Here is a 16907-nt window from a genome sequence, read left to right on the forward strand (position 1 = left end):
AATGGCTAATTGGCTTGAAGACATGATTTATTGGACAAATCAGACTGAAATGAATGCCGAAGAGGTACACCCCACAGCCCGTCCGCGGGACATATGGAGCCCACTCAGGTCCTATTTGGTCTGATTGACTGACCCCCTAATCTGTTAGACTGATGCTGTACTGTGTGATATTGGATACATGCATGTACTCCAACTACAAAAGCTACAAGAGAACTCCCACTCGACCTATGTCTGATTCACTAGTTGCTTGAAAAAGCTCATTGGGCTCCCCTTTGCTGTGTTGTCATAGTGATTACAACAATTTATTTATTCAAATCCATTCTTATTTATTGAATTTATTTTATCAAAAGTTAAATAAGGATTTTTAAAAAATATTTTTGGTTTTTTGTGTACTATATTATTATATACAATTCATCATTTCAGCATTTCCAATTGGTATACATTCTGTATATAATCTGTATGAAATACCCCCAAATTGTAATCCACCTTGAACCACAACTACCTCACATCACAACCTGACCTAACATACTCATACATGCACACTTCACACTTATCCTTCATCCAGCTATGAAAGCATACACTGTGTACAGAAAGTATACCAATTGGAAATGCTGAAATGATGAATAGAGTGTAAGTGTGGGGGCTAAACCATACTCCAAAATCTGAACACCCTAAAATTTTGCCCCCCAATACTCGCACAGGTTGAATTACGCGTTAAAGCACCCCTTGGGTATTGATTAGCTGTTAAAACATGCTTGAACATTGATTAGCTGAGTAAAACAGTTCAAATAAGAAATAACTGAGTTCTAGATCAGTAAAAAGGTAAAGGATTTTATTACAATTTTTTTTTTTTAATTGCGATACAGTGTAATCCCATAAAGACTCTCAAATGCAAGGTTACACAGAGTATGTAAAGTCTGAATTATTCTAAGTCCCAAAAGAGCAGCAAAAATAACTCAGACAGCATCCCTAGTAGAACAAGAAAGTCTTCTGACTGACCCCCAAAATCAAGGGGTTCTTATACACAAGGCTCGTATAACAAATTAGAAAAACTGTGAAATCATTGTGGTCTGACCACAAGTATCATTTCTTTAGCAACTCAGAACACAAGAAAAGTAACATATCGTTGCTTTAACACATAAGCACCATCCCATTTCTAAAAAAATGTATTCAGAACCCTCTATGCTGATACTATCTGGAGATGTTCCAACTAATATTAAGCATTTAAACAATGGAACTTTCAGCAAACGAATTAACTAGTATGCACAACGGAAGGCAGCGGAAGAGACCTTGATAATGTTTCAAGTCATAGGGAACAGGAGAAAGTTTATCGAAAGCAATGTAATCATAACAGTGGAAAAAAAAGCATTACACATCAGCCTGACTGTGCTCTGCAGAACCTGTGGGGAGAAACTGCACGCAGGAGGGAAACCGGAATTAGTGACAGAGATGGCATTCATCTTATCGAAAATGGTTTTATGGAGAAAATGTAGCATAACTATAGGATGTTAATAAACGCACTTGTGTGCATTATAACAATTTTAATTCAGACTATAAATACAGAAACAAACATGAAAAGTTATATTAAATTGCCATTATTAATGCACAAAATATAAACAAGAAAAAAAATCAATCTAACAGAAGGACACATGTGACGTATGTTTTCATACATCAAGTCCCATTCACCTACTGCGATCTTGGGCACATCACTGTCCCTCTATGTCTTGCTGAGATGAGCAGTACAAAATAATGCTCTAGCACACTTGCGTTTACGGGCGTCTTCACATTTAAATGTTGTTTATTTTACGTGGTACATCCATGTATGAGACAAATATACACTTCTATAATTAAATATCCTGTTTACAATAAAGGCATATACATCTACCATTAGATGTATTTTTATTCCCAATAAATCATTGTTGGAAATGGCCCTTTTTGCAGGGTTATCCCCAAACTTTTTGCTTCTTCCTCCTTTGTTTTTCCTGACCAGTGGTTGTTGGCTATAGGACTCTGGGCACTTTACCACTGCTGATCAGTGCTAAAGTGCATAAGCTCTCTGTGTAAATAGTTATTGTGATTGGGTATCCATGATTGGCATATTTGTTTTACCAGTAGGTCCCTAGTAAAGTGCACTAAGTCTGCCAGGGCTGGTAATTCAAATGCTACAAGTGGGCTTGCAGCACTGATTGTGCCACCCACATAAGTAGCCCTCAAAAGAGGTCTCAGGCGTGCCACTGCAGTGCCTGTGCGCAGTTTGTTAACTGCCATGTTGACTTGGCCAGTGTACCCATTTGCCAAGCCTTACCCTTCCCATTTCTTACACATTGGACACCCCTATGGTAGGCCCAAGGTACCCCCTGGGCAGGGTGTAGTGTATGTGAAAAGTTGGACATGTACTAGTGTGGGTAACATGTTCTGAAATACTGTCAATTTCGTTTTTCACTATTGGGAGGCTATCTTGCCCATAGGACAGAATGGGGAATGCTGTGTAACATGTTTACCTGCATATCTTCCCATTGATGCAAGATAGAAAATTGGAATCTGGTATCCCTGAACTCAGAATTTAATAACACATCTTTCAGTATAGTGTGTTTGAAAATAGCACTTTTAGAAAGTGGCTATTTTCTTGTTCAACCTTTTGGTGTGCCTCTGCCTGTTTGTGGATTGACTGTTTGGTTTGAGAGTGACAGGAGCTGGGGTGGCTCCAGGAGTCTGGGTGGGTCAGCATTAGGCTGAATAGACCTATATGCATTTGGAGTGGTGGGAGTAGTAGCACCTGGGCCCAAATAGGGCTGTGCCTGCCTTCCACAATGCTGGCTCCACCCCCCTGCGGTGTGTCTGATGGCCCTGGTCCACACTCACAAAGGAAGAAGATGTGCACTGGCAGAGTGCCCCCAGAACTGGTTTGGACTGGGTCCAGGACCCCTCTCACATAGAGAACTAAGACTTTTGAGGTATAAATATGAGAGCTGAAACCCCTGAAAGTTAGACTACTTTGTGATCAAGAGGAATCCCTGCCAAAGAAGATCAGCTGAAGAGACTGAGGAGAAGTACTGCCCTTGCGGTGTGACTGGGGTTGGCCTGCAGTTTGCTGTTTCCACCGAGGAGAGGACCAAGGGATTTTGCTGTGTGCGGTGTCCCCTGCTTGAAGAAGGACTTTGCTGTGTCCATCTGAAGAAGAGTCTCCAAGGGCCTGAGAAGAGTTGGCCTCCTGTTTCTGAAGTCCCAGGCACAAAAGAACTTCACCCCCAGCTTCCCTGAACTTCCTTGCTGGGAGTTCCAGTCTGCCAGGAGGGCATGTAACGGTGTGTGAGGCCTTTTTGCTGTTGGCAGCTGGAAGCGCGACACAACAAGAGAGAAGCGCGACGCCGTCGCATCATCGAGGAGGCGTATCGCCGCTGCTCGCCGTCGCATCACCGGAGAAGCGTGCCGCCGCCACAGAGGGTGCAGTCGCATCACCGGAGAAGCGCGTCGCAGGTTCGTCGCACTGCTGAGGAAGCGCGCCACCGCTGATCGCCGCAGCAACACCAGAGAAGCGTGTCGCCGTCACCGGAGTAGCGTGTCGCAGGGCCTGTCCGGCTCAGAAAAACACGGCGTTCGCCACACGGCGGTAGGGCGTGCACGCATCGCCTTCACGTTGTCGCATCGCAACAAAGGCACCATTTTGTCGCTTCGCACCAGATCGTTGCAATGCATCGAGGCACCATTTTGTCACATTGGAGCCGGAGCGCAGGAAGAATTGATGCATCGCCTTCTCTGCGCCCCATTTGTTTGTTTTGCATTACGCATCCCAGGTACTTTGAGACTAAAGTGTCGCATTTATCATCTAAAAGTTTATTTTTGCAACAACCCTTTTTAAAGACATTCTACTGAGTTTCTGTATGTTGGATTTTTGTCGTTTGGTCTTGTTAGGTTTAAATAAAGATATTTTATTTTTCTAAACTGGTGAGGTGTCCATTTGCGGTGTTTTCACTGTGTTACTGTGAGTGTTGGTACAAATACTTTAAACATTGCCTTTGGGATAAGCCTGCCTGCTCGTGCCAAGCTACCAAGGGGGTGAGCAGGGGTTATCTTAAGTGTGAATCCCCCTTACTCGGACTAGAAACAAGGGTCCCTATTTGGTCAAAGGTAGCTACCTCTGCCAACTAAGGACCCCCATTTCTAACAATCATGCATTTGAATAATTATTTTTCTTTTTTATTATTTAAGTCGCAGAGAGTCAAATGTTTACTTTTTGGAGCAGCACTGCAGTCTACAGTTTAACTACAGCTCAGCCAGACAAATGTGCTTTATTGTCATTTGCTTTAAAGTGATTCAAAAACCTCGTCAGGGGGGTAAGTGCTATATGAATAAAATGTACAATCTACTTTTACCAAAAAAGGCCCTCCATTGTTGCCAACAAAGCAGTGTTCTTTGCTCAATCCTGCATCCCTAACAATAAGCATTCTAGAAAATTACTTCGGTGATGATGCGAGTTTGGCTTTCGATATCATTCACCACATGGCCCCATAAAATGTAAACACCCTCACCCATCCCCTACAACATTAAGCTCCAAAAAGTCTAAATGCTGCACAGATTTGAACTGTTGAAAGCCAAACTTTGGCAAAGAACTTGAACTCTTAATACACAGAAAAAGGCTTTATTGCAGAGCTGAGCAGGATATCTGCATATCCACAAGACTTAGCAGGAGATACGATTAATTTGAACATCTCCCTCGGATTGTGGGCAGTGTAACCAAAATTAGAACGGCATGTCTGCATAACCACACTCCACAGCTGTTAAAAAAGCTCCTTTTGCTTAGTACTTCCACTGCTGTGTAGAACTGTTTACGCCAGGATACCGATGATTTTCACTCAGCTCAGATGACTGTAAAAGGAGTGTACATATTCCACACACTTTGCCATATTAGAATTTAAACTGGGTATTAGTATGTACACATAATCTGTGGCGGGAAAAAAAATACCTTTTTCAAATTCACGCTCACATTGTGGGGAAATGCTAATGGAGTTCTGTCTTAATGTTGATTACTATATCAACATCATCCTTCTAGTGTTATAGAAGATGGACAAGCTTCCCCTGATGGGCTCCCTGGTGGGGCTTAGGTGCTATGGTTTTTGATATTTAAAGGAAAAACATTGACTAACACCTTGACGATAGAATCATGCTTTTTAGGTCTGGCTAAGGACATATTTTATTTTCAGGCAATCCTCATGTCTCAATTCTTCAAAAAAGTACAATAAGTACAGAGAGTGGGTCTGCTCCATTCAGCCCTTGGTTTTTTTCTCCATGGCTCGTCAGTGCTTGATTGTGCTGTTCATCAAGGCCATGACATTTTACGGATGGTAGCATTGTCCTAATTGTGTTTTGGTGATGAGGCATCGAATAGACTTAGGTGAGACAGCAGATAAAACATGCCAAGTAACTGGTGATTGAGTGGCGTAACTAAACTTAAGACGGCCCCCCTGCAAAGTACATGGAGTAGGCCCCCTCCCGGTGACCCAGTATTGCTGAGTTATGGCTTTTTTGTTTAGGAAGTGTGCGCTGTTTTGATGCCTTAACCGGTCACATATGCAAGGTGCAGATCACTAATCATCACTGTGTATTGCTATGGTTTTGCTTTGCTGTCTTTCTGAAGATCCAACATAAAAACTGGCCCTTTGTCAAAAGTATATACTATGCAGTTTTGCTATGAATGCCTTTTAGGTTCACCACTTACAACGTAAAATGAATCTTGCGACTCCTTTTTAGAGCTCTGTTCTTTGAGGATATATCAGAACTCCGCATTTGCAGTCTCTTAGGCACAGTGACTAAATATTGGCTTCCCTATTGTTGCATCCAAAAGGTTTTTTTTTTTAAGGGATGTTCTTTCTAGGAATCCTGGGCACAACACACACACACAAAGGTATCCAGCTATTACCAATTCTCCACACCAACAAAAAGCCACAAGAAATCTCCCTGCTCTTATTGTTGAAAGTCTCAGCCCCTGCTGTGTAATCATGATTTTGAGGATTCAAACCATTCACTGACATCATCATGGAACTATTAAGACACTGAGGGACATGGGACTTTTAGCATAATTTGGGAACAGTGAGCAGATATGAAAAGTTTAGCATATGTCACCCAAACCTGATTTTTACAGTACAGCTGCACTCAAAGCAAAATGGAGAACTAAAACACACACACTAGTCACTTTATAAAAGGAAACTGATTTTTCTCTTTAATTATATCGTGGGATAAGCCTTTCAGCGAAATACATCTCTTAAGAGATATCCTTCATAGAAATAAAACAACATGATGAATAAAAATGCGCTAAATGATTAACAGCACGCAGAAGAGTATGTGGAAAGAGTTAAAAACATCCACTTTCAAACAAACTTTAAAAAGTTTACTGGGAAAGCTCTACGATTCAGCTGCTCCAAACACCACCACCACAGGCAAGAGACTTGGCTTCCACTAAATGGAGTCTTCATTAAAGGGAGTGCTGTGCAGTGATAGACTCCTCCAGGATCTCCATTTGTAGGGCATGTTAGTAAACTACATGATGGATAGTTCTCTCGCTCAGACTGAGACTCTGCAGAAAGATTTGGGATAAAGGAGCAGTCGGACCTCTGAGAAGAACATCACACCTGGTGCCCCAAAGCCATATATGTTGTGGAGGTTCTCTACATGAGATGATCTATGTTTAAATTAAGTCACTCTGGCAGGCAGGTACATAGACAAGCAGTACGACTGCTGAATGGAGGCCATTTGATGCACACTCAAGTCACATAAATTGAAGTTGGTAAAACTACAATAATCCAAGAAATTTCCACAAAGTTATCATGAAACTCAAAAGTTTGCAGAAATGACCACCAATGGTATAGTATCAAAAAATATATAGGTGCCCGCTAACTACAGTTCTAATACCTGCCTGTAATGCTATTATCTCTGCTGCGATTTTCACCAAATTCACCATCTGGTTCTTAAGTAGGCTCCTGGATCTTCTTTTACATATAGAAAATATGAAATAGGTACAAGAATAATCTATACTAAGACTGAACGGTTTTTGCACGTTCGGGTTCAGAATAGTATCACAGATTTATTGTGGTTGAAACCTATACTACTAATACCATGGGGGCCTAGGGATATGTTTTCCTATTGGACTACATTTATGAGCCCTCAACTCTGTTGCTACATTGATCTTAGTTATATTGCAGTGTTCTCAGTGAACAGAGGCTCCCTACAGAATGTGACAAATGCATAAAATGCTACTTACTATAGATCTCCTATATATAGTCCTTGGTCCTAATTTCACAGCTGCCCTTGCTACTTGAGCCAAGGCTGCTGGCAACACAGAAGAAAATTGCCAAAGCACAAAAATACTTAGAATACTCAAAAGGCACTACACAAAGGTAACCTGGGATTCCCAATGCAATAAAAATGGAAGTTACTGGATGGCAGATAAAAAACTGGTATCAAGTTAAAGTTCAAGTGTCTAGTTAATAGGTGAACACTTGATTGCAGCCTTAACGTTTGAGGGCCAGGTGTAGAGGCAGTTTGTTGCACTAGCTGGATACAATAACAATTATTTGGAGCCCATAACTGACCTATGGGCTTAAGATCCAACTGCATATTAAACCACTATATATCCTGTCCCGTAAGGGTCTAGGATGGATCAAACTGTTGAAGAATTAGGACTACCCGACTAACCAAAGGGACACCACCTTCAGACTTATGGTGAAAGGGAGAAACCCTTGTGTACCTCTGTGGCTGAAAATGTGATACTTTAAACCACTCAGGGATTTAAGCAGCAGGTGAAACTAGTGTAGGCTTACCATTCTCAAAATCCTGGAATATCTTCTGCAGGGCAACGAAGCACGCATCTTTGAACCCACACTCACCTCATGTTGCAAGGTTTTATCTAGAAGTTCAGACAAGTACAAATTCTATACATATGTCCCAACTCTGGTTAGAGTTGGGCCCATTTTTACAGACTTTGTACACACTTAAGGAATGGGGACACACCTGCGAGTTAGAGGAATGTCTATTTCAACGTGGACTTGTAGGTTTCCTGAGTTGGAGGGAAGGACAAAGGGGGAAGGGCACAGATGGTCAGAGGATAAGTATTGGGGAATAATGGTCAGGGAAGGACAAAGGGAGAAGGCCACAGATGGTCAGAGGATAAGTACTGGAGAATAATGGTCAGATGTCCCAATCATACACAAAGAGATGATGGACGGAGTGCTGAAACTTTTCAGAAAGTCACCCCCAGTCACAGATCTGGGTTGAATCCATCATCGTTCTTTAGCTCATTTTGCCACCACAGTTCAGACCTGGCCATATGCAAATCAGTCTTGACCCTGTGCATCATGGAAACAGTCCAGCCTGAACTGCCAAGCCAGGTCTTCCCTGTACCGGAAACAAGAATCCTGTGACCGGTCTCGGGGTAACACCCCTCATCAGCCAGGCTAGCTTGAATCCAGTGGCAAAGTGAGCAAGGAACCCACGTCTGGGCATACCCTGCCAACTTAGGGCGAACAAAGGAAACACAAAGAGATGATGGACGGAGTGCTCAAACATTTCAGACACTTACCCCCAGTCACAGATCTGGGTTGAATCCATCATCGTTCTTTAGCTCACTTCGTCACCCCAGTTCAGACCTGGCCATCTGCAAACAGTCTTGACACTGTGCCTCATGGGAACAGTCCAACCCGAAATGCCAAGCCAGGTCTTCCCTGGACCGGAAACAAGCATCCTGTGACCGGTTTTGGGGTAAACCCCTCATCAGCCAGGCTTGCTTGAATCAGTGGCAAAGTGAGCAAGTAACCCATGTCTGGGCATACCCTGCCAACTTAGGGCGAATAAAGCAAACACAAAGAGAAGATGAAGGAGTCCCAATAAGCAGAAATCTATATCTCAGCTGATATGAATGAAGAGCTACTCTAGTGAAGCTGCAAAAAGAGTTTTAGTCAGATCATAGTTTTCAAGAAGAGCTTTGCCATGGCAGGGTGTAACTGTGAATTCCTATGATCCTCCTAGATGCACCATCAGGTTCTGAAACATGAAGCTACATGCATATTGTCATTTACACAAGGCAACTAAAAAGAGAACCTTGATTCTGTGCTGCAGCCACCCAGTCTTTGTCGAAGGCAACATTCCCTCAGCACATGGACTTCAAGTCATGTAACACACAACAAATGCGTACAACACAAATGCCATATTGCACTACATAGCACAGATATATAGGGTGAAATGAAGGACCCCCAATTAAGTGTAACTGTATAATTTTGCACACAGGAGGTCGGTAAATTGCTTTTCCAGCAGTGCACGTAAAAAGGGCCGAGTCCTCTAACTAGGATCTCAGCTGCCACCCAACATTAGCATCCCCACCCCCAAAGATGGTTGGGGGGGGGGGGGTAGCAGTCCAATCCTCTACTATCTACCATTGATTCAAATACACTATTGGTGTATTGCCTGGCCAGGAAAGGCCTGTACCCTGTTGGCGAAAATTCGATATCAGGTAGCACCCTCACAGGACTTGTTGAGTTTTGACATGAATTAGGAAAAACAAATGGCAGGACAGAAAAAATGTAAACCAGACAGGATGGCCCAGCTTTCCTTGCCACACGAAGAATTACTTCCCCACAGAGGTTGTTCTTGATGAGAAATACCGAGAAGGGCAGTAAACTTAAGTGTGATGAGTAACCGAAGTGTTCATAAGAGAAGGAGACAACAAAAGCTAGAGACATAGCTATTTGGCAGCAAGATTTGAATTAACAAAGGGAAATGCTAATTCCATAAAAAAAAACATACTAATTCTAAAAACAAAGTTAAAACCTAGAACATTAAGTTTTAGAGTTCAGTAAATCTGTAACAGCTAAAGCCATTAACTGCTGGTTATACACCCAACACGGACGTGGTTACAAGCTTACATCCACCAGGCATTAAATATTAAGTCATGAATGCAGAAAAACGGATTAACTATAAACAACAGTAACTAGGAGCAATGTAGCGCTTGCTTAAAATTTTCAAAAAAATGGTTATCTTAAAGAACCAAGCTCTAGAGGTACTTTTGGCCCGGCATACCAACTAATCAATGATAAAACAAAAAATGCAAAATGCAAAGATAGGCTATATCCTAAGAATCTACCTGAACATCAAAACACACCAGCTTTTAATACCTTTATTTGAACTAACTAAAGGTAACATGCAACAATTGTACAAAGCACTAGTATTCAGAATCCCCCAGACTCCTTCAGACGGCAGTGGTGAATTGTAGCTATGCTCCAGTCACTTCCTTTGCACTTGTGTTAGCTCTTTGTTTAATCCTTTAAAGATGCATTTCTGTCATGAGTGAGCGTCTTGGGACTTAGGGCTTGATTTACATCGGTCGGACGAGTTACTCTGTCACAACAGTGACGGATATCCTGTCTGCCGAAATATAAATGCTATTATATCCTATGGGATTTATATTTAGATTTGAGGCAAGCTACACAAACAAGCTCCCCATTACTAGCTTATGTTCTCTGATTTACCCCCACTATATCTACCCCACATGGTCATCAGCGTTGTTGTCACTCCTGCATCATAGCACAGAGATTGAGATAATTTGAGGTCCCTTTCAGCTCAACATGTCTATGACTAAAAAGTAAAGTATTACTGTAATTTTCAGAGAAAAGTAGAAATATGATGGTCCTGGTTTAAAGTTTGTAGTTAACTACATATCTAATGATTTCCCGAAGAAGAGATAAATCGGGTGGAGAACTAATCAATGGAATTTTCTCCACCATACTTTCTCTAGGGAGGATGAAATTCCACTTGTGGATTCTCCTCCAAATTTAGCATTTGGTGAAGAAACTAAAAGGTTTTCCATTACTACACAAAAAAGGTCTTGAATCTAGTTAATAGTTTTGTTTATTGAAAGACTACAGTGCTATGGCACCATATTTTAAGGGCACATTACAGGACACAATTCCTTTAATTTGATTGATGAACTGAAGACAAAGATTGGACAGCACAGCAGTGTTCACTACTGATCGACAATGTATGATCTACACCTGGTTTTCATTAAATCCACAAGACATAACTGGGCATTCAAAGAATATAATCAGAATTATTTACATACTGGTTATCCTGAATATCTGGCATGGATCTAGCCCTCGTGGCTAAACGTTTGACATCCCCGGAATACCAAGTCAGGTTTGAGTTTTTCCCCACTGAATCAGCTTTGAGTAGCGGGACCACATCTTTTCAGGTGATTGCAGACAGTGTTTCCAGTCCAGGACTTTTGTGTGATAGGCTACTGCAGTCTAGGTGTTGTAGTCATGATTGCTTCAATTGAATTAATTAGAGTAACGCATATGAAAACAATGATCTGTATGTGTAAATTCCAGACAGCGTCCATAATGACCTGGAGTGAATTAGTCATCCTAGCTTTGAGACCAACCAAATTCATTTGTCAGTTACAGCAGTGGCCACAAATTTCTTGTTTGGCTGTTCTGCGAATTATGTAATCAAAAAAAACTAGGAAGAGATTCGCTCAAAACGTGGAGTGCAGCAGAGTAGTCAACCACTAGGCGCCTCCAAAAACTATCAAAATTAAATTGTGAATAAAATTTATTTACAACTACCAAAACTAAGACAAAAGAAATGAAATTAGCAAATACTGAATTGCACTGAAAATTGGAACAATCATATGGGAGACACCTTAAATACAGTATTAAATTATCTGTTCATGCTCCGACGTTACAGGGGAAACAAGACCAGTGCAGCTACAATGCCGATCAGAGAGTTGGAGCTGCCCAGGGTCGTAAAAACTGAAGCAAGCGAGGAGATGCGGCGGAAAGCTCTTTCCTTTACACAGTTCATTTGGGATCCGTACCGAGGGTCCTTTCTTCCAAACGTAATGCACTCTGCACCAGACTTGTGAAAACAATGCGAAGGAACATTTGAGCAAGCGTGGGAGGTTCTGCATGCCTGAGCTTAAACACCACGGGAACGTGTTACAGGCGAGATGAGACTGGAGGATGGGGGATATCGAGAGAGGGGCTGAAACTAATTCGCTGTAAATGTGGAAGGCTCCTACAAATCCGAGCTCCTGAACTCCCAAAGACTGTGAATCCAGATAAACTATTATCTGCCAAAATTGCGCACACTTCCAAGCTGGCCGATCACCAGCATAGCGAGCTATATAAACAGAACATTTTTGCATTCCCGTGACGTTCACTTGGCACGAGGCATACGCGTACTGCACAATAATTGCCTGCAGAGGGCTCTCCACGGTCTCTGAAGTCTCCACGACTGCCTACCTGTCTTCCAGAGGAGGTGGCTGCTTCGGTAGCCGCGATGCACGACTAAGAGGTCAGGCTCTGCCTGTAAAGCTGTGCCAAAGCGCATCTATTTAAAAATAAAAAAAATTTAAATCACAAACCTTGTGGTATATGCCCCTTTATTCGGTTAGGGGTCGGGGGGAAGGGGGTAGTGCAGAGACTTCATACAAGAATCTCCATCCACGTTGCTCAGCCTTTCCTCAGCTGCATGGCTTGTACGTAATTTACAATGGTTCAAGAAGGGTACTTCCAACTGTTGAATTATTCCAGTGTCAGAATACATTTTCCGTTTGACAGAATGGCCAGAATTGTGTCCTTTCATGCTGATCGTTTCCATTCCACGACTTACTTTATGAATTACTTCAAAGGAAATACTTTGTTTACCAACTGTGGGGCAGATTTATAATAACTGGCGCATCCCTGCATATCAGCAGGGATGCGCCAGTTATTTTGCGCCCCAGCTCCGCCACCATGGATGCGCCGCATTTATAATGCGGCGCACCATGGGGCAAAAATGGCACAGATGCGTGACGCATCTGTGCCGTAAAAGTGACGCATTGCTGGAGTTGAGTCACAAGCGCGACGCAGCTCCAGCAATGCTCTGGGGGGCCCTATCTTTACAATGCTGCGTCAATCCTTACGCCTGCTTCAAACAGGCGCAGGGTTTTGACGCAGCATGGGCCTAAAAGTGACTGAGTGAAATCTTGTAGATTTCACTCAGCCACTTTTAGGAGGCGTTCCTGCGCCGGAACGCCCCCACCTGCCCTGGAACGCCTACATGTGGCGCAGGGCTTTACAACGTGACGCATCTCCCAGATGCGTCACGTTGTAAATACCCCACACCATGGCGCAGGATTTGCGCCACTGCTGCGTCACAAAAGTGACGCAACGGCGGCGCAAAAGTGGCGCAAGTGCTACATAAATCTGCCCCTATGTATCTAAACAGGCGTGCAAGATTTGCACTGTTATTGTTAATTAGTTCTTGTGAAGCGCAGCATCTTTATGTAGTCTTCCAAAGTTTTCAATGGAGACATGAGTCTGATTAGGCTCCGAGGTGTTGTGCGGTCATTAGGGCGAATGGGTCAGTTTCCTGTTCTCACGACGATTACTAAAATATTTAGAAAATACTTGAATATTAAGCTTTAACGTGCCTAGGAGGGAATGGCGTGGCTTCAAATGGGGAATGTATTCACCTTGCCATGCGACGTGCATAACTAGGGGTGGGGGATTGGGCAAAACACAGGCACAAACACACACATTGTAGTCACCAAATGGACTACAGTTTTAGTTCCCTCTCTAATAAATCCAGAATGCTCAACACAGCCCTTCACGTCGTAATCAATACATTCCTTTTCATCCATCTATTTGCATCTTGGCTTGGCACGTTGCTAGCTTACTGTTGCCGTAACGGAGAGATTTTCATTATATGAATAGACCAAATAAATAGAATTCCCTTTTCAGTTGAAAGTCAGAGCATGCCACTTTGGGTACCAGTCAAACAACACTGTCTTCAAGTATGGAGAAGCAGTTTAATCAGTTGTTTCAAACGACAGCTAATTCAGTACAGCGTGAGATTTAAGGTCAATTGTCATGGCTTCCCAGCTACTTTGAATGGACTCTAATTTCCTCTCTCTCTCTACATAAAGCAATACTTTTTGTCAACATCTGCGCTTTGAAGTAAACGAAAGGTGGCATGCAGCATTATTCCGAAAGTCTAAACAAATCATTAACTATTTCTTCAATCAAGAAGACAGGCTTAATTCCCTTGGTTATTGCATATTTGGTCGCTGCAGCAGAAATATATTGCTACAAGATGAAAGATACGCTCTCAAAACGAGATGCATGCTGCATATTTGTCATGTTTTTGATAATGTTGATTTTTGACCTTGAGGCTTGAAAACAGAAGAATTTCAAACGGAATAAAACAGGCTGTTTTGGTATTACCTGTCACCATTTCGAACTTGTGAGCACACAACACGTTTGACTGTTGATACAAGGCTGAAATTCAATCTCAGCTTCCTCAGTTGACCAAAATTGTGCAATCTTTGACAAAAAGTGCACGCTCTCTGTGTATTTTATTTCCTCAAATGGGTAAAATGGGTGTGTTCAGAAGTGTTCCAAATACCAGATTAAGTGCTAATTTAAAGTATTTGGCAATTCACATTCATTTAGGCTTCCAGAAAGCTAATTTGATGGTAACTGAAAAAATGTTCCAGAAAGGCATTCGGAAAGCCTTGCTGACTGCGTTGACAGGTAAAGCAGTCTTCATGAAAGTGATGACAATGCAGGGAGACCTCTCGCTGCAATCAGGAAAGCTGGTTACCACATTTCTGCCACAGCTAACCTATTACATGGTATTCCACACTGGCAACATCCGAGGCCAAATTCCCTACCTGCCCATCACATAGAAACTGAAAAAGCATTTCTTCTATCATGCTTACACCTCTTTAGCAAGGTAGAGCATAGAATTGATTAAGTTCACAGTATTGCACTACACAAGTCTCTTCATTCACTCATATGGTAAATTCTCCAGAGCATGAATGTCCACACTGAGAAACACAGATGCCATTAAGCGAGGGAGCTGTCCACCTACCCATCCGCCGTTGTCCAGGATCCAGCGCTGCAAGTGTTGGTCAAGGTATTCGGTCATCCATGAGGCAATGGCATCAACCAGCTGGGGTGCCATCTCACGATGGATACTCTCCAGGCTTAGGGCTCCACCAAACTCAAAGAAGGCCACAATGCGACCCCAGTTGACTCCGTCACGGAACAGCTCTTCAGCCACCGTGTTGAAGCGTGCCCGCGCTGTGCCAGAAGGTGTGGGGCATAGCAGCTGCTCAGAAAGGTGGCCAAAGTCACGGCAGTACCGCCGGGAGAACTCATCAGTGGCCCACTGCAGAGTGCGGTGGACCTCAGCAGGCAGTTCCCGTGGTAGGTGGTCCACCATGTTGACAGCTGGTAGAGCAGCAGTGGGCACGACACTTTGACCAGTAGCTACAGAAACATCAGCAGCAGTGCCAGGGTTAGCAGCTTCATCTGGAAGTCCTGGAGGTGGCCCATTTCCTCCAGATTCCTCTTCGTGAGCACTCCACTCCTGGTACCTCCACTCATACCCCCTTTGCGCAAGTTTGTGGTGGAGATAGTTCGCCACGATCTCCCTGTGATCGTACCTTCTTTCCATGGTGATGGAGAACACTCTCTTTTCCAGAAAGATGTGTCCCTTAAAAGAAAAGTATTCCCTAGATATCCACTATTCTAGGAGGCGCAGTTGCCATTGTGTAAGGTGAGGGAGCCAAAGGTCATGCCTTGCACAATGATTGACCATGCCATACATCCTCAGGTTCCAGTTCAGAAGAAATTTCAGTCCACAGACTCCAGTTCGAACAGAACTTCTGCAACTGTGGTTTCTCGCTTTAAATTTTCAGCATAGCTTTTTGCCAATTTGCCTTTGCGCTACTGCATGACGAAAGTGTACAGCAGCCAGACAAGGCTTTGCCTTCATAGCGAAACGGCTCGATGCACTTCTGTTCGCAATAGGGACGCTCAGCAGGAATACAGTCACTGTTCTCTGCTGCCTAGAACTGTAAAGTTCACGGCATGAAGGCACATCTGGCAATAGCAGCAGGAATGAGGACTGTGAGCATCCTACGCAGTGAAGGAAAAGAATGCATTCCACAGCCCCTCTAATCCCAGTCTCAGCACCAGCGTAGAGGGCACCAGCTGCGGGCTCCACGCCTCGACTCCAGGGAGGTCTTTAGACCAGTGAGGACTTCAGTATCAGTATGCCGATCTCAGGACCAGAGAGGAAGAGGAGGCGGGCTCCATGAGTAGAGTCTCAGGACCAGTGACGAGAAAGGAGGACGGCTTCAGTCGCGGGGTCCCAGCCTCAGGACCAGGGAGAGGAGGGACCTAGCGACAGGTTCCACTCACAGCTACGGGGAGCGGGGAGAAGGGTCACCCCGTGCAGGCAGGGGTTGGGATACAGACCGTACCTCAGCCAGAGGCAGGCTTGTGTGTGTTTTGATTGCTTTGGTCCTCCCTCTCTGCCCTATAATCTTCAGCAGGGTCTCACCCTCTCACCGCCTCCCCAGCACGGCGGCAGCCATTCATTGTCATCAGAGCCAAACTTTCCAGCAGTGAAGAGCCCGTTCTGATGGCTACGGCTGAGAGCGGGGGACACGGCTCCGGGGTGCTCTGTGGGTGCGCCCCGCCTCCTGTCAGCCCTCGTCGGCCCGTGTTTATTTATTTTTGGCGGACTGGCTGAGTGGAACGCTAAGGGTGGCCGCTGCTGGCAGTCAGCGAGGGGAGTGGCCAGGAAGGGGCCGGCCTGGAAGCTTGGAGGGGGTGTGTGTGCTGCATGCGCAGCGGCAGCCTCGGCTGCCATGGTGGAGGAAGAGAGGGTTCTGTAAGTCAAGGGAAGGATACGTTTAAATCAGTAGCTGCAACCTTTTCAGGCACGCAGTACGTAGATGAGCGTAATAACCCTTCTTGCGCTTGTTTTGCCACTTTGACCTATTCGTGCACCACATGCCAAAGCGAGCGTCTCTGGCGTACGTCACGGCGTACGTCAAAATTCGTCACGTGACATCCTACCTCAAT

The 16907-nt window shown here is 43.9% G+C and overlaps 1 protein-coding gene across 1 annotated transcript in view; it reads right to left on the reverse strand.

Moving 5' to 3' along the window:
• Nucleotides 1-16671, reverse strand: part of BCL2 (BCL2 apoptosis regulator) — a 528772-nt gene extending 512101 nt beyond the window's left edge. Inside the window, exon 1 of the mRNA XM_085606935.1 lies at nucleotides 14902-16671. Coding sequence (XP_085463061.1) covers nucleotides 14902-15489 — 588 coding nt within the window. The 5' untranslated portion in view covers nucleotides 15490-16671. The remainder of the gene's footprint in view (nucleotides 1-14901) is intronic.
• Between the last annotated feature and the right edge of the window lie 236 nt (nucleotides 16672-16907).

Source organism: Triturus cristatus, chromosome 5_2 (genome assembly GCF_964204655.1).
Source record: "Triturus cristatus chromosome 5_2, aTriCri1.1, whole genome shotgun sequence".
NCBI lineage: Eukaryota > Metazoa > Chordata > Amphibia > Caudata > Salamandridae > Triturus > Triturus cristatus.